The 17,471-nt window shown below is 51.2% G+C and overlaps 2 protein-coding genes across 2 annotated transcripts; both read right to left on the bottom strand.

The window, feature by feature from the left end:
* Nucleotides 1-374: 374 nt before the first annotated feature.
* On the bottom strand, nt 375-3,000 carry LOC123076232 (uncharacterized). The gene is made up of 2 exons (XM_044498596.1): nt 1,941-3,000; nt 375-695 (listed from the first exon to the last, which is right to left on the bottom strand). The coding sequence occupies exons 1-2, from the start codon at nt 2,998-3,000 to the stop codon at nt 583-585; spliced, it is 1,173 nt and encodes a 390-aa protein (XP_044354531.1). The 3' UTR covers nt 375-582.
* Nucleotides 3,001-14,187: 11,187 nt separating this feature from the next.
* LOC123078174 (uncharacterized) lies at nt 14,188-17,208 on the bottom strand. The gene is made up of 2 exons (XM_044500582.1): nt 15,944-17,208; nt 14,188-14,643 (listed from the first exon to the last, which is right to left on the bottom strand). The coding sequence occupies exons 1-2, from the start codon at nt 17,091-17,093 to the stop codon at nt 14,525-14,527; spliced, it is 1,269 nt and encodes a 422-aa protein (XP_044356517.1). The 5' UTR covers nt 17,094-17,208; the 3' UTR covers nt 14,188-14,524.
* Nucleotides 17,209-17,471: the final 263 nt, after the last annotated feature.

Below are 17,471 nucleotides of genomic sequence, written 5' to 3'. Positions count from 1 at the left end.
ATACTAAACAATGCATGAAGTAGTTTACTAGTTGCTAAACAATCAAAATGAAGAAATCTTAGCTCCAAAAGCCAAGCAGCTATGCATTGAGAAGATTAGTTAACAAGATTTTTAATACACTTAAAAAACATTTTTAAAGCACTAATGCATTGAAAGAGGTCTCGTGAAAGAGACCATGCTAGGCAGGGTTGACGAATAGAAGCGAGAATACGTGCCACGCAGGCAGGGTTTGACGGGAGCACACATCACATGTTGGATGCAACACAGAGCAAATGCAGGGAAGTAAACAGAGGAGTTCAAATGCAGTTCAAAATTCAAATGCATTGGAGAGATCATAAAAGGAGTTCAACACAGAGCAAATCACTGGAGAGAATCACAGCCCGGCATGCGGTTCAAATGGTGACTGGAACCATCGATGACGCACACACACCCAAGTCACACTTCCGGTACAAGTGCTCCATCCAAGGGGAGATGATAAAAACTCAAGTACTATTCCATAGTGTTTCCGCAAGCACAAATGCCATGGCAAACTGACTTAGCCCCATAAACAGCTACTAGCTGCTTCATGTTCCTACCTCCAGTTCATCCTTTGCATGCTATCCTGGAGCCCCCCACCAAGTGATAATCCCCTGCCGATGGCTGGTATGGACGTGCATTAGCGCTCTCAGCCAAGCTGATGCCATTAGACCACTCCCCTTCAAAGACAAGCAGCAGTATTAGCTAGTCACACAAATCTGGATATCAAATACATAATGTACTGTAGCATTATTATTTTTGTACTTTTCCCACTAGACTTGGTACTGCTAGCAAACTTCAAGGATAAACCAAATGACTAAATTTATATACTGGGAAGTGGAAATGGTTGATCTAACTAATACATTCTCGACTGTAAGTGTATATACTAATACTATCGGTTATAGAGCACAGTAGTAAAATCTTATTCTCACTCATTCATAAATTCACAGTAAGAGGTCCGGGTAATTCTTTTTTTTAACACAAAGGTCCGGGTAATTCTTTTTTTTAACACAAAGGTCCGGGTAATTCCCCTTGTTGAAATATATTGCCCATCTTCCTTCATCAGTTCAGATTTTTGAATGAGTTAGCTCAAACATGAATTCAATATGGTATCAGAGCCAAGAGGTCTTGAATTCAAGACCCTACCAACACAATATTAAATAAAACGATTCTGCGGCCTACATCGATCCCATGTCTAAGGACTAAAATAGCCTAGACGTGAGGGGGAGTGTTGAAATATATTGCCCACCTCCCTCCATCAGTTCGGACTTTTGGATGAGTTGACTGGAGCATGAATTCAATACCCCTAGTCAAGACAAGATAACTAGTTCCTCAGCATGGATTGTACACATGTAAAAGTAGTTCTACAATTAAGTTGATATTATTGATACTATCAACATGTTCATCATTTTTTGGGACCCCAAGAAGAATATTAGTGCACACTGCACACTCTATGGCCTTAATTAGCACCGATCCTCAAGTAGTCCATGCATCAACCATTTGAATATATCAGATGAATACTGAACAACTAGAGAAGCCATGCTTGTGCAGAAATATGCAGATGCAGTAGAGTTAGAAATGGTCGTGTAGAGAGCATGAATGAAACAAACACAATATCAATCAGAAATATCCAGATGCAGTAGAGTTAGCTATGCTCTTAGCAAGATAAGTTGGTAAATGCATCACATTCACACTAACAAATAATCTCAGACCAGTATATGGTGGAAATGCCATGTACGTATATGGGCAGCACGTATGATTCACGAAATGGTCGTGTACAGACATGAAACAAACACAATATCAATCAGAAAAGAGGTATTTTTTGAAGCTACTCATGTAACAATTGAGAATACTACTGTAAAAGCTAGTAATTCGGGAGGGCAAATGTTAAAACATGATGATGGGCAGCAGAGCAAAGCATTTACCTGAGGAGGAGAGCGCCCGTGGCAGCTCCCAAGCCCGAACGAAGCGGCTGGCCAAGCAGATGCTCGGCGGCGCAACAAGACCATACACCTGGCACTCCACCACCTTGCGAGCACGCACGTCAACACCAAACAGGTGCTCCTTGAGGAAGAAGTAGACCACGTCGGGGTTCTTGGGGTGAATGAGCGCGACCGTGGGCATCTTCTCCGGCAGCCCGGCCGCCTTGTAGCTCTCATCGCCCCAGATCTCGGTAAAGCTCGCCTCTTGCTCCAGCGTCCACTCCCTCGAGTCTGGATCGCCCAGCGTCCACACGCTTACCGTGGGAGTGTGAGCGCCGCCACGACCAGCACCTGCACGCTTACGCATGTACATGTCGACGAAACGCAGCTTGCCGCCGCTCACCCCCACGTAACGGAACTTGTCGGTGACTCCCCAACCTTCCCTGTACCTGAGCACCCTCCCCGGCGGGAAGGGAACGAAGCCCAGGACCGGCTCGTCGGCGAAGGGGTCGCAGGTGATGACGCCCCATGAGAGGTCCACCCACCAGAGCCTCCCGTGGTGCGAGACCACGCAGATGGGAGCCAGCGGGCGTGGCGGGAGCGGGTAGTGGACGCGCTTCTCGACCCACTCTCCTACCTCCGTGGAGAAGCAGAGGAGCGTGGCTTCGTCGCTGCCGAAGATGGGCTGGAGCTCAGCGACCATGTAGTGGCCGCCGCCCCCGGGGGAGGCCAAAAGGCCGAGGAGGGCCTGGTGCATGATGGTGGCCTCAGGGTCGGGGAGCTGGAACGACGAGCCGGTGGTGGTGTCGAGCACGAAGTAGCGAGAGTCGGTGAGTTTCCAGGTGACTCCCTGGTGGTCGGGGCGATTGATGACTTCACGGGTCGGGGCGCAGCGCAGGTTGGCCTGGAGGAGGAGAAGGCCGGAGGGGTCGGCGGCGAGGACGAAGGGGAAGTTGCGGGGCGTGGGGAACGTTAGAATGTATTTACATATAGCTTTTGTATATGCCTTGTATATTGTATCGTACACCTTGATGTACCCCTTATATATATGAGATAGCCACATCCTTTACGGGTGTCGTGCAGTTTCCCAAAACCCTAAGTCTTACATGGTATCAACCCTAACCGGTCCTATGTCTTCCGCTGCTGCCGCCGCCGCGATCGCACCGAACTCCGTCGCCGCCGTCGCGCCGGCCCCTGTCACGGCACCTGCATCGCCGTTCCTCTCCTCGCGCCCCCTGGTCTCGGTCTACACCGGCCAGTCCTCGATGGTGGGCGCCTCCTCGGATCAGCCACCGCCGCCGTCACCGGTAGCGCCTCCGCTGGTCCCGGGAGATCCTTCGTACGCTGGTCCCTGGATGGGATCGGCGACCTACGGGCCCTACGGGGCCGCTCCCCCGCCGCCAGCAGGCCCCTACGGGGCGGCGCCTGTCCCTGCCGGATCGCTGCCCTACGGCCCCTACGGGGCGGCTCCTCCGTCGATGGGCCACTACGGGGCGCCGCCTGCACCTGGTGCCGCGTATAACGCGGCGTATGGCGCCTCGCCCTACGCGGCCGCTGCGGCTGCACCTCCTGCCGCCGTCACAGCAGCGCCCTACGCGTCTTCAAACCCGCAACCCTATGCGGCTGCACCTGGCGCCGCGAACGCCGGGTCGGACAGGGCCCCGCCACCGCCATTGCCCTACGGCGGCTACTACCCTCCGGCCATGGCTGCACCTGGTGGTTCATCCCACATGAGCTACCACACGTCGCCTCCTCCTGCTGATCATGCCGTGGCCAGTGCGCCGTTCTACTTCGTGCATCTAATCCCAGTGAAGCTGACGACGGACAATTATTTGTCGTGGCGTGCACAGGTGTTGCCACTTCTCCGCAGTCGCTACCTGGAGGGTTACGTCGACGGTTCCTTGCCGTGTCCTCCACCACATCACCCGGCATACCATGCGTGGGTGGCTCAGGATCAGGCCATCCTTTCGGCGATCCAGTCGTCGCTCACCGAGGCGGTGTCCTCCTTGGTCCTCTTCACTGCCACGTCCCAGGAGGCGTGGTCTGCCCTTCACACCAGCTTCGCATCTCAGCAGCAGGCCCATGCTCACACTCTTCGTACGGAGCTGGGGGAGACCAAGCTTCTTGACCTCAGCATTACCGACTACTTCGGCAAGATGACGCGTCTTGCAGACACATTGGCCTTCATTGGTCAACCGCTTCGCAAAGAGGATTTCACCACCTTCGTCATGAACGGCCTGGACGACGACTATGATAACCTTGCTGAGAACATCAATGGTCGTGATACTCCACTTGAACCCCGTGAGCTCTACGCCCGCCTCCTTGCCACGGAACAGCGCGTCAAGTCCCGCCGCACCAACCCGAATTTCATTGCTGCCAACGCTGCCACTCGTGGAAAAGGGAAGCCCTTCAAGTCATCTGCAGCGGGCAAATCAGTACCACTGACTTCACAGGCTCCACGGTCGCCTGCCGCTGCCCCCTCCCCCCCGACCGGGGGTGGCCGTTCGTGTGCTTGCTGCCCTTCATGTGGCGTTCAGCTCCCCTGCCAACTGTGCAACATTCCAGGTCACGTTGCTTCCCGTTGTCATCGCCGCTTCAAGCAGGACTTCCTTGGCGTCGGCAACAATGGCCAAGGCAACGAGAAACAAGCTGCCTTGGCCACTCACGAGCCTGCTCGTCAAGCAGGCCACACACCATCATATCCCATTGATCCGACTTGGTATATGGACACGGGCGCTACGAATCATCTGACGGGCGAGATGGGCAAACTCTCGGTTCAGGAGCCATACCGTGGTCATGATCAGGTTCACACCGCCAGTGGAGCAGGTATGCACATATCACATGTTGGTCAGGCCTCTCTTTTAACTCATAAACAAAAATCTCTCCATCTTCGTAATGTCCTTAGAGTTCCTTCTGCTACTCGTAGCCTATTGTCTGTTCCTCAGCTTACTCGTGATAACAATGTTTTCACTGAGTTTCATCCTTTTTATTTTTTTTATCAAGGATCGGGCCACGAGGGACGTTCTGCTTAGAGGTCGCCTGCGCGATGGATTATATGCACTTGATCTGCCTTCTGCCCCTCAAGCACTCACTGGTGTCCGTGTGTCGCCTACTCATTGGCATGCACGGCTCGGCCATCCTGCCACTCCCATAGTTCATAGTGTTCTTCATCGTCATAGTCTTCCCGTTGTGCCCAATAAAGATGTTGCCACAGTCTGTGATGCCTGTCAGCAAGGCAAGAGTCATCAGCTTTCATTTTCCGATTCGAGTCGTGTCGTCAAAACTCCACTTGAGCTTATTTATTCTGATGTATGGGGGCATGCCCAAACTTCTGTGAGCGGTCATAATTATTATGTCAGTTTTATTGATGCTTATAGTCGGTTTACTTGGCTTTATCTTATCAAGCGTAAATCTGATGTGTTTGATGTGTTCCTACAATTTCAAGCTCACGTTGAGCGTCTTCTTAAGCATAAGATCATTCATGTTCAGTCAGATTGGGGGGGGTGAATATCACAACCTCAATTCCTTTTTTAATAAGCTTGGGATTTCACATCGCGTGTCTTGTCTTCATACACATCAGCAGAATGGCACGGCTGAACGTAAGCATCGTCACATTGTCAAAACTGGTCTCACTTTACTTGCTCATGCATCGGCACCTTTTCGGTTTTGGAGTGATGCATTTTCCACTGTCTGTTTTCTCATAAATAGGCTTCCTACACGACTCCTTGGGATGAAAACACCACTTGAACTGTTGCTTAATGAAGTTCCAGATTATACTTTTCTCAAAGTTTTTGGTTGTGCATGCTGGCCTCATCTTCGTCCTTATAATAAACGTAAGCTCGAGTTTCGGTCAAAACTTTGTGTTTTTCTTGGGTATAGCTCTCTTCACAAAGGGTACAAGTGTCTTCATATTCCATCCAACCGTGTCTACATCTCGCGTGATGTTGTGTTTGACGAGAGTGTATTCCCGTTCTCGTCTTTGTCCACCACTCTCACACCTCCAGTCTCCTCCTCGCAATCCACCCCTCCACTGCCTGCTCAATTTGTTGATATTGCATATTCTCCTGCGTTGTTGCCTAATCATGCTGCAGGAACGGGTCGTGGAGCTCGCCTTGAGTTGCTGGAGGAGCCGGAGCCATCAACTGCACCTGACGTGGGGAGTGGCCTCGTGCATGCGCCATGCACGCCTGGACCGGGCTCTTCAGCGCGGGCTCTACCCGTGCCGGCCTCTTCTGAGGCTGGGCCGGTCTCGCCTGGGCTGGCCTTGCCTGGGCTGGTCTCCCCTGCGCCGGCCTCCCCCGAGCCGGTGATCTCACCTGGGCCTGCTTCTCCCGAGCCGGCGATCTTGCCTGGGCCGGGCTGCCGCGCCTTGGTTGGCCTCGAGACGACTGATTCGCCCACCCAGTCGATTGTCTCGCCCGGGGCTGCCTCGCCTGGGTCGGCCTCGTCCTCGCCTGTCACCACTGCATCGTCACCGGCTGCTTCGCCGGATACTTCTTCATCGCCGGTGCCGTCGCCACTTGCTGCACCACTTGCGGTTGTTCCTCTTCGACCACATACTCGCAGTCGATCCGGTATTGTGTGTCCCAAGCAACGCACAGATGTGACGGTGGCCTGGCTTGCGGCATGTGTTGCTCATGTCAAGGAAGATCCTTTGGCTGAACCGCGTCACTTTCAGGTTGCTCTCGGGATTCCTCATTGGCGCCAAGCTATGGAGCAAGAGTATCAGGCATTGTTGACAAATGGTACTTGGCAGCTTGTTCCCCCGGTCTCTGGTGTCAATATTATTGATTCCAAGTGGGTCTTCAAAGTTAAGAAGCATGCCGATGGTTCTATTGAACGCTATAAGGCACGGTTAGTGGCGAAAGGGTTCAAGCAAAGGTATGGTCTTGACTACGAGGATACGTTCAGTCCGGTGATCAAACCAGCGACTATACGGCTTCTGTTGTCCTTGGCTGTTACTCGGGGCTGGTTTCTTCGTCAGCTGGATGTTCAGAATGCTTTTCTTCATGGTGTTTTGGATGAGGAGGTTTACATGCATCAGCCCCCGGGGTTCGTTGATCTTGCTCGCCCTCATCACCTGTGTCGCCTGGTCAAGGCGCTCCATGGGCTGAAGCAGGCTCCTCGTGCTTGGCATGCCAGATTGGGCTCTGTTCTTCGGTCACTTGGTTTTGTTCCCTCTACTGCCGACACCTCGCTCTTCCTTCTGCATCGGCCTCAGGTGACGATGTATCTTCTGGTATATGTTGATGACATTATCCTCATTAGCTCCTCGGATGCTGCTGCTGATCGTCTGATATCTTCCTTGAGTGGTGATTTTGCGGTGAAGGATTTAGGAACGTTGCATTACTTCCTTGGCCTGGAAGTTTCACGTTCTTCTGATGGCTTGACACTCGCGCAGCATAAGTATTCGCTGGACCTGTTGCGACGGGCAGGTATGCTGAACTGCAAACATGCCATGACTCCTATGTCTGCTACTGACCGTCTGTCTGCCTTTGATGGAGATCCTCTCACCTCTGATGACGCCACTGAGTATCGTAGCATTGTTGGTGGCCTGCAGTACTTAACTATCACTCGGCCAGATATCTCATATGCAGTCAATCGTGTCTGCCAATTTCTTCATGCTCCTCGGACTTCTCATTGGACAGCGGTGAAGCGCATTCTTCGCTATGTTTGCTTTACTGCCTCATATGGTTTACTCCTTCAGCCAGCACCGTCTCCTACGCTCTCTGCTTTTTCAGATGCAGACTGGGCTGGTAATCCAGATGACAGGCGATCCACGGGGGACATGCTGTCTTCTTTGGTCCTAACTTGATCGCCTGGGCTGCTCGCAAACAAACTACAGTGTCCAGGAGTAGCACTGAAGCTGAATACAAAGCAGTTGCAAATGCTACAGTTGAGATCATATGGGTACAGTCCTTATTGAGAGAGTTGGGAGTTTCTCAAACTCAGCCGCCTGTTCTTTGGTGTGACAACATTGGAGCTACATTCTCTCATCTAATCCAGTGTTTCATGCTCGGACAAAACACATTGAAGTTGACTATCACTTTGTACGGGAACGTGTTGCACAGAAGCTACTCCACATCAAGTTCATCTCCTCCAAAGATCAACTTGCTGACATCTTCACGAAGCCTCTTCCACAACCTCAGTTTGTAGGCTGCAGGCGCAATCTTAACATACTTTGTACTTCAGGGCATAGTTAAGATTGAGGGGGGGTGTTAGAATGTATTTACATATAGCTTCTGTATATGCCTTGTATATTGTATCGTACACCTTGGTGTACCCCTTATATATATGAGATAGTCTTACAGGGAAGTCCGGAAAGACGCGCGGGGAGACGGTGAGGATCGAGACGCGCGGCGGCGCCGCCAGCGCGACGGAGACGTCGCCGGCGTCCGGCAGTGCGGAGACGCTCGGGATGCTGCCTAAGATGACCCACGGCGAGGAGGACGGCGGCGCGGAGGAGGACGAGGACGAGGACGGATGCGGATGCGGATGCGGCTGCGCCATCGATCTGGGTTCGCAACGGAACCGAGCGAAGGAGACCGGGAAAAGTGGAGATGGTGTGGGTGGGATGGGTGGTGCGGTGGTGCAGAAGAAGGCGCAGAGGGAGAGCTGAGCGAGCCGGCGGGGAACAGGGGAGTGGCAGCCTTTCTAGTTTGAACGTCTCGTCTCTTCTCCTCTCCGCTCATCCTATTTCTTGTCGCTTTCTACATGAGCTTTCCATAAGATTTTTTTCTTTTACTTCACTTTGCAAAATGGCATGGCGACAGATTTTGAAGCAACGTTCAACTATCTCCAACAGCTCCCCTCTTTGTAAAAAAAAGGAGTTGAGTTCAAACATGGTCTCTAAGAGCAACTCCAATGGGGGCGATCCATTTTATCCGTTTGGATTATCCGGACAGAAAAGATGGCCAAACGAGGCGACCGAAATGGACAAAGCGTCCGCCCACTATCCGCCCTGGACCCAAACTAAACGTAAATATGGGAACAAATGGATCCATGACAGACAAAAGCGAGCGCTCAAAGCCAAGCTTAAGGCAAACACAAATATGGTTTTTGTCATTAAAAACCATATCATTTCTACATAGCCAAAGTGACCAACTTAAGGCATACGCTCCCACCTTTATTAGCGTTTTGAATCTATTTGAAATACCGTTCAACCAATGATCAAAAATATTGGCAACACTTGTGGGCGGTACGAATTTGACGCTATTTGGATAACTGGCCATGTAGAACATGCAAACTTGCATTGGAAAAACAAGTGTTTGGTTGTCTCGTCATGAGTACAAAAACAACACTTCTTACTCCCTTGCCAGTTGCGTCGTGCGAGGTTGTCTTTGGTTGGCACGACTCCCCTACGAAGATACCATATAAAGATTTTAACTTCTAATGGGATCTTCGACTTCCAGTTTTTTTTTGTTATTACTCATTGGCACCTCAAAATACGTGAGCACACAGTATATAGAGTCTACTGTGAAAGACCTTGATGTAGTAAGGTTCCAACGTAACACATCTCGACCTTGTGTCAGGTTAATCGAATCCAGACGGGACAATAGATTATGCCATGACACAAGACGGCGGCCAATCAAATCCCACCTGAACGAAAGATTTGGTGGGGATGAACTGAGCACCTGCGCAATAGTATTATTCTTATCACGAGCAATGATGTACAAGTATGGATATTGTTCTCGTAGACTTGCATTGCCTAGCCAGATGTCTTCCCATAAATGAATCTCCGATCCGTCCTTTATCGCAAAAGACCCAAAGCGAAAAAGATGCTTCTTTGCCGCCATTAGCCCAGCCCAAAAGAGCGAGTCTTCAAGTTTCCAATATGCCTGAGACACTGCCTTTTGGCCTAGATACTTGCTACGTAGCATGGTTTTCCAAACACCATCCTTAGTAAGAAGTTTGAACAACCATTTACTAAGAGCATCTCCAACAGCGGCGCCAAAAGACGAGCGCGCGGTAAACTGCCATTTTAGCGCGCGCGGGACGTTTTCGCGCGCTCCAGCGGAGGCGGGAAACTAGCGCGCGCGGGAAAAGATTGCGTGCGCGCGGGAGAAAGCGGGCGGTCGGGCGCTAGATTTGGCGCACCGCTTCCGACGCGCCTATAAATTGCGGCGCTCGCCACGTGGGCTCCCAGTGCTATCCACACTGCCACGCGCGGTCTCCCCGCTTCCTCTATCGCTTCCTCGCCGCTTCCCCGCCCCGCCACCACCGCACCACCATGCCGCCGCGCCGCCTGGGATCTTCAGGCTATCGCGGCGTCCGCGAGCGCCCCTCCGGCGCCTTCTACGCTGAGATCTGGTCCAGCGATGTCCGCCTCGGCCTCGACAGGTTCGAGACCGCGCACGAGGCCGCCCGCGTGTACGACTCGGCGGCGTGGTGCCTAGAGAGGCCTCGCGCGCAGATGAACTTACACAACGTCTACACGCGCGAGCAGACGCAGGTCGTCGCCCCTCCGCCTCGTCTTATAACAGACCAGGACCGTGAGGAACACTGTCGGCGGCAGCGCCGCCTCCTCATCTCCAAGGAGGACGAGCGCGCCATGGCGGAGTGGCGTCGGCGCCACCCGGAGGACGTCGCCAATGAGAACGCCTTCTAGACGTAGAGGACGGCAAGGCGCCGCGCGGAGCGGGCGGACAGGCGTCGGCGGAAGGCACTGGCCATATCGCAGTGCGATCTCGTTAACGCAGCTGGGAAGTCGTTCTTCTCGTCAGACGATGATCGTTGGGATGACGTGTGACTCGATACCTCGAACAACACCAGCGAGAATGATGATGACGACTCGGAGTAGGTTCTAGTTGCACCGTAGTTTTTATCTAGTTGTACCACTTTTTTTTTATCGTGTTGGACTAGTTTTTTTATCTATCTATGCTATGATGAACTATGTACGCATTGTGAAATATCTATGTATCGTTTTTTTAAGCTATGCATATGTTTTTTGTATATTTAGTTCGGTGTGCATATGTTGTTTGTGCGAGAGCGCGCGCAGTTTTTTGCAGCGGCTGCTGGAGCGGCTCGCGCGCGGTAAATTTTGTAGCGGCTTCTGGAGCAAGCGCACCGCGCCCCGCTAAAACAGGCGATCCGGCACTGCAAATGGGTTTTTAGCGCGCCGCGCGTTGGGCGGCTGTTGGAGATGCTCTAAGTAGGGCCTCATTCTTGACCTGCAGGTCATGAATTCCAAGGTCACCTTGGTCTTTTGGCCTACAAACCATACTCCATTTGGCCAGTTTGTATTTTTTCTTTCCACCATCTCCTTGCCAAAAGAATTTAGATCTAAAATAGTCCAGTCTTTGCAAGACCCTCTTTGGGAGTTGGAAGAAAGAAAGCATATAGAGAACCATATTTGTGAGGATAGAGTTAATCAGAACCAGCCGTCCTCCGACTGAAAGCACTTTGCCTTTTTAATTCCTCAACCGTTTCTCTAGACGCTCCTCTACATGCTTCCACTCCGTAAAAGTGACACGTCCATAATGTTGAAATATATTGCCCACCTCCCTCCATCAGTTCAGACTTTTGAATGAGTTGGTTGGAGCATGAATTCAATATGGTATCAGAACCAAGAGGTCTTGAGTTCAAGACCCTGCCAACGCAGTATTAAATAAAACGATTCTGCGGCCTACATCGATCGCACGTCTAAGGACTAAAATAGCCTAGACGTGAGGGGGAGTGTTGATATATATTGCCCACCTCCCTCCATCAGTTCGGACTTTTGGATGAGTTGGTTGGAGCATGAATTCAATACATGTCTTTTGCAGGTGATATTGCTTTGAGTCCCCCCCAAGTACGTGTTGCTGCTCCGACGCCTCCTGATGCGCCCGATGTGCATGTCCCGCCGCCCGAGGCAGGCGCGGCGCCCGATGGCGCGACCGCGGACGCGGCTTGGTCGCCACCCTCTCCCGGCACAGCTGGGTCGCCACCCTCGCCCGGTCTGTCGCCTGGGCCGCCATCCTCGCCTCGGTCGGACACCATTGTCTCTCGGCCCGTGTCGCCCCTTGCTGAGGTCCCCTCAGCCGCGACACCCTCGGCCGAACCCTCGTCGCCGTCATATTCTCCTACCGGCGATGCCGTTCCGGCGCATGCTATGGTTACACGCCATCGTGGTCATACGCGCAAGGAGAAGTCTTACACTGATGGCACGGTTCGGTATGACTCTCGCCGCCGTGCCTTCTTCGCCGCGCCGGTTTCCCATCGTGATGCTCTGGGTGAACCTGCCTGGCGTGCCGCCATGTCCGAGGAGTTTGCTGCTCTCCGTCACACTAACACCTGGGTGTTGGTGCCTCGGCCACCTGGTGTTAATATTGTGAGCTGCAAGTGGATTTTCAAAACCAAGCATCGTCCGGATGGGTCTGTTGATAAGCACAAAGCTCGTCTTGTTGCTCGCGGTTTCACTCAACAGCATGGGATTCACTACGGAGATACTTTTAGCCCGGTGGTGAAGCCTGCCACGGTTTGCTTGGTTCTGTCTCTTGCTGTGTCTCGTGGTTGGAGCCTCCGACAGATTGATGTGAGCAATGCCTTTTTACATGGGTTCTTGGCCGAAGATGTGTACATGCAGCAGCCACCTGGGTTCGAGGATGCCACTTATCCCTCTCATGTCTGCAAACTTCAGCGGTCTATTTACGGTCTCAAGCAGTCGCCTCGTGCCTGGTATGCTCGTTTGAGTCAGCGCCTTTCGCAGCTCGGTTTTGTTGCCTCCAGATCAGATGCATCTCTGTTCATCTTCTCCCAGGGTAAAATACAGATATACATGCTGGTGTACGTTGATGATATTGTGATTGCTGGCTCTACCCCCGCCGTGGTGGGTCGTCTTGTGCAGTCGTTGTCTGCTAGCTTTCCCATCAAAGATTTGGGTCGCCTCGAGTACTTTCTTGGTTTGGAAGCGTCCTTTCATTCAGGGGGGCATGACCTTGACGCAGAAAAAGTATGCTTTGAATCTTCTTCATCGCGTTAACATGGAGAACTGCAAGGCCACTTCCACTCCGCTTGCTACTTCCGAGAGTCTCTCACGTCATAGTGGTGCACTACTGGGTAGAGATGACTCCTTTCGGTATCGCAGTGTGGTTGGAGCACTTCAGTATTTGACCCTCACTCGTCCTGATATCTCCTTCGCAGTGAACAAAGTGTGTCAGTTCCTGTCTCAGCCAACGGAGGGTCATTGGGAAGCAGTCAAGCGTATTCTGAGATATGTCAAAGGTACGCTAGACATGGGACTACGGATTCGTAAGTCCAGATTTATTGGAGTGAGTATATTTACCGATGCAGACTGGGCAGGCTGTGTTGATAATAGGCGCTCCACTGGTGGTTTTGCTATATTTGTTGGACCTAACCTTCTATCTTGGAGCTCGAAGAAACAACCCACAGTCTCGAGATCAAGCACCGAGGCAGAGTACAAGGCATTGGCCAATGGCGCGGCTGAAGCCATTTGGACAGACTCAGTTCTCACAGAACTTGGAGTCCCACGGCATCGCACTCCTATATTATGGTGTGATAACTTAGGGGCAACTTACCTGACGGCCAATCCAGTGTTTCATGCTCGGATCAAACACATTGAGATTGATTTCCATTTTGTGAGAAACGAGTAGCTGCTTGTGAACTGGAAGTCAGGTTTATTTCTACAGATGATCATTTAGCGGATGTATTTACTAAACCCGCTACTAGACATATGCTAGACCGTTTTAGAACCAATCTGAATCTTGTATGTAGTTCAGATTGAGGGGGCATGTAAAGTAGGGTCTAGTATATTGTCCTTGTACACGTATTCGTATACGTATGTAATTATAATTGTGATCATCTATATATTGAGACGTGAGGCTGGATGTCAACCACCCACGCAAAACCCTAAACCCTGTGTTTAACTCATAATGGATCGGAATTTCTTTGTATGAGGTTCTCCAAACACCATGCATCATTCGTCTGAGTGGCTTTATGATGTACTATAAAGCAGGGCGAAAGCCTAATTCGAGTACCGTATTCAAATGATCAGGACTGAATGAAAAGAAACCAAGCACGCACATGACTGGCAGCTTGTACCGGAGTCGGATGCACACAATTGTATGGAGCGACTGAGCAAGGAAAAATAAATGGAAACGCGTCTCCCGTTCTGATTCCACAAAGGTGACGATGTCAACAGGTAACTGCTAGAGTTACTCAGCACGCAGCAACAACGAGATATATAAGCATGTAACACTAAGGAGTGCAGGGAATTAGAGTTGCAACAAGTCACTGCAGCATAGACTTGCAGTTCAACAGTTGTCACTGAAACATGACCAACCAAACTCAAGGGATATTAAGAATGCAGCAACCGATATTGTTCCAGTAGCATTTCACCATCCAATTCCGAGAGACCAAGAGAGGAGACAGATTAAGCTACTTTGCGCCAAAATGCCAAAACATGCAGGTAACCCGGACTGAGCATAACTTGAATTGAGCACTGAAGAACCAGGATGAAATGAAATTTTGACAGAAGAACATTACTTCTACGGTTGCCTGGAGTTTGAATCAGCAATCAAGATCATAGAGATTCTCAAATTTAGCTCACCAAGAAAACTGCTAGGCCTGCTTCATACTCCCCCACTAATTCATCCTATGAATGTCTGCCTGGTATGTCCCACCAAGTGGTAATACCCTGGCGATGGCTTGTGGGGTGCTCGTGCTTTATCTTTTTTAGCCTTGATGCCCTTGCACCAGTTAAGCATCCCTACAAACACAAGCAGTATTAATAAATACTTAATGCACATACAATGTAAAATGTGATGGATCAATCGTCTGAATATGTTAATGGATCAATCATCTGTGAAAATAATGTATAATATGCATATGTAAAGTATAATGGTGGTCTAATTCTTATACATTTGTTACAACTGATATGTTATACTCACGACGCACAGTGAGTACATACATTAATTCTATCACAGTTATCGTTCACACAAAAATCAGCAATTCCTCAGAAAATTCAACAGTAAAAGTTAGTCCTACAGTCCATGGTAAGATTACTACTCCCTCCGTTCCTAAATATTTGTCTTTCTAGAGATTTCAACAAGTGACTACATACGAAATAAAATCAATGAATCTACACTCTAAAATATGTCTACATACATCCGTATGTTGTAGTCTATTTGAAATGTGTAGAAAGACAAATATTTGGGAACGGAGGGAGTAGCTAGTATGCCAGCATCAATTTGCTTATTAGAAAAGCATCAATTTGTATGCATGTACTATAAGCTACTCGTACAACCAACTAACATGACTGCTATTATGGCCACGTGCACTATTTGGGGGACTTAAACTGAAATACTGGTGCAGAATCTGTGGTGTTTACTTAAGCACAGCAAAGAGAGCAAATATTCAGATCTATGACCAAAAATCATCCTCAGTTAGTCATGCATGAACTATTTAAATATGTCAGATATACATGAACACATAACAACTAGCCTTGGATAAAGAAGCAATGCCTATCAACATAAGAATGTTCGATAAGCAGATGCAATTCAGTTTAGCTTGATAAGTTTGTAACTTTGATGACAACAAGAAATCTCTTTACATTGATAAGGGTTGGAGAAAGAATGGGACTAGTCTAACAGCTGAAATGCTATATGAGCACGACAGAATGATCTTCCAGATGCAAGAACCAGCATAAGAAACATTAACATTGCTCATATAGCAATTGAAGCTTGCCGACCATCTCAGCCGAACAATGCGATCGGTGAGATCATGAGAATGAAGGAACGAGCAACCAGTAAGTAAGACTACTGAACATATGGTAATAACTCAAGCGTATATGTGCCCCACAAATTTTATGGCAGTTCACTGATCCCTCTTAAAGATGCATATTCAAACCAAAGAGGCATATAGGAAGAGATCACATGATATTTGCAAGGAAGTACTCCTACAGAGCTAGATAGTACACACAAGACATCCCCTGGCTTAGAAAGGGGAAATTTTTGACGAATTGGACATACGGCAGATGACCATGATCAATGGACAAGAAACATATATACCGACAGGACAGGAGGATGGCATTGCGTTATTATCTGAGGGGAGCGGCTGCGGCAACTCCCAAGCGCGAACGAATCGGCTGGCGATGTAGCAGCTCGGCGGCGCAACTAGCCCATAGGGCTTGCAGTCCACGACCTTGCGCGTGCGCACGTCGACGCCGAAGAGTTGCTGCTCCAGGAAGAAGAAGACGACGCACGGGTTCTTGGGGTGGATGAGTGCAAGCACGGGCATCTTCTTGGGCAGCCTGGTGGCCTTGTAGCTCTTGTCGCCCCAGATCTCCGCAAACGTCGTCTCCTGCTCCAGCGTCCACTCCGTGGAGTCTGGATGTGCCAGCGTCCACACGGCGACCTTGGGAGCGTCGCCGCTGCGCACGTACGTGTCAACGAACCGCAGCTTGCCATCGCTGACGCCCACGTAGCGGTACTCGTCGGTGACACCCCAGCCTTCCCTGCACTTGAGGACCCTCTCCGGCGGGAAGGGGACGAAGCCCAGGACCGGCTTGTCGGCGAAGGGGTCGCAGTGGATGACGCCCCATGAGAGGTCCACCCACCAGAACCTCCCGTGGTGCGAGACCACGCCGATGGGAACCAGCGGGCGTGGCGGGAGCGGGCAGTGGACGCGCTTCTCGACCCACTCCCCGACCTCTGTGGAGAAGCAGAGGAGCGTGGCTTTGTCCAGGCCGATGATGGGCTGGAGCTCCGCGACCATGTAGTGTCCGCCACCGGCAGGGGAGGCGAGAAGGCCGAGGAGGGCCTGGTGCAGGATGGTGTTGGGGGGCTCGGGGTCGGGGAGGTGGAACGCCGTCCCCGGGGCGGTGGTGGCGTCGAGAACGAAGTAGCGCGAGGTGGAGTCTTTCCAGTACACGCCATGGCTGGCGGGGCCGTCGAGGACTTCGCGTCTGGGCGGGCGGCTCAGGTTGGCCTGGAGGAGGAGCAGGCCGGAAGGGTCGGCGGCGAGGACGAAGGGGAAGTGATGGGGCGTGGCCGCTTCCGGAAAGACGCTCTGGGAGACGTTGAGGATCGAGACGCGCGGCGGCGCCGCGAGCGCGAGGGAGGCGTCGCCCCCGCCGGCCGGTGCGGAGACGCGCTGGATGCTGCCTAGGATGACCCACGACGACGGCGGCGGGGCGGACGAGGAGGACGGAGGCGCCATTTGGGGATGGGCTGGGCTCGCAACGGAAGGGGAAGGGGAATGGAATGGGAAAGCCTAGCCTGGCCTGGCCTGGCGTGGTGGTGGGTGGGGAAGAGGGGGCGCAGAGCTGCCGGAAGAGAAGAGATGGCAGCCTTTGAAGTTTGAACGTCGCGTCCTCTCAAATGCTTTGTGTTGTCATTTTCTTGTCGTTTTGCCCGGTTCCTTCTGGTCTTGAGAAAATTGCACAAACACCTACTTTTGGTGCTAGTTTTGCACCCAACCCTTATTTTACAGGTTTGTTGCACAAAACACCATATTTTAGGGTAATTCATTGCAACTAGGTCTAATCCATCATTTGAGTATGTTGACATAATTCCTAACAAGTGGGTTCAGTTTGTA

The sequence above is a fragment of the Triticum aestivum genome, chromosome 3D, assembly GCF_018294505.1.
Source record: "Triticum aestivum cultivar Chinese Spring chromosome 3D, IWGSC CS RefSeq v2.1, whole genome shotgun sequence".
In the NCBI taxonomy this organism is placed as follows: Eukaryota; Viridiplantae; Streptophyta; class Magnoliopsida; order Poales; family Poaceae; genus Triticum; species Triticum aestivum.
Note: the sequence above shows the minus strand (reverse complement) of the source record. Positions and strands in the feature narration are given on the sequence as shown.

Excerpts from the sequence above, each read along its gene's own strand:
- LOC123078174 (XM_044500582.1), bottom strand. The coding sequence starts at position 17,093 with ATGGCGCCTCCGTCCTCCTCGTCCGCCCCGCCGCCGTCGTCGTGGGTC. Across the intron at positions 14,644-15,943 it reads GCCATCCTCCTGTCCTGTCG|GGATGCTTAACTGGTGCAAG; the intron begins GTATATATGTTT and ends TTGTGTTTGTAG.
- LOC123076232 (XM_044498596.1), bottom strand. The coding sequence starts at position 3,000 with ATGTGGCTATCTCATATATATAAGGGGTACATCAAGGTGTACGATACA. Across the intron at positions 696-1,940 it reads ACGGGCGCTCTCCTCCTCAG|GGGAGTGGTCTAATGGCATC; the intron begins GTAAATGCTTTG and ends TTGTCTTTGAAG.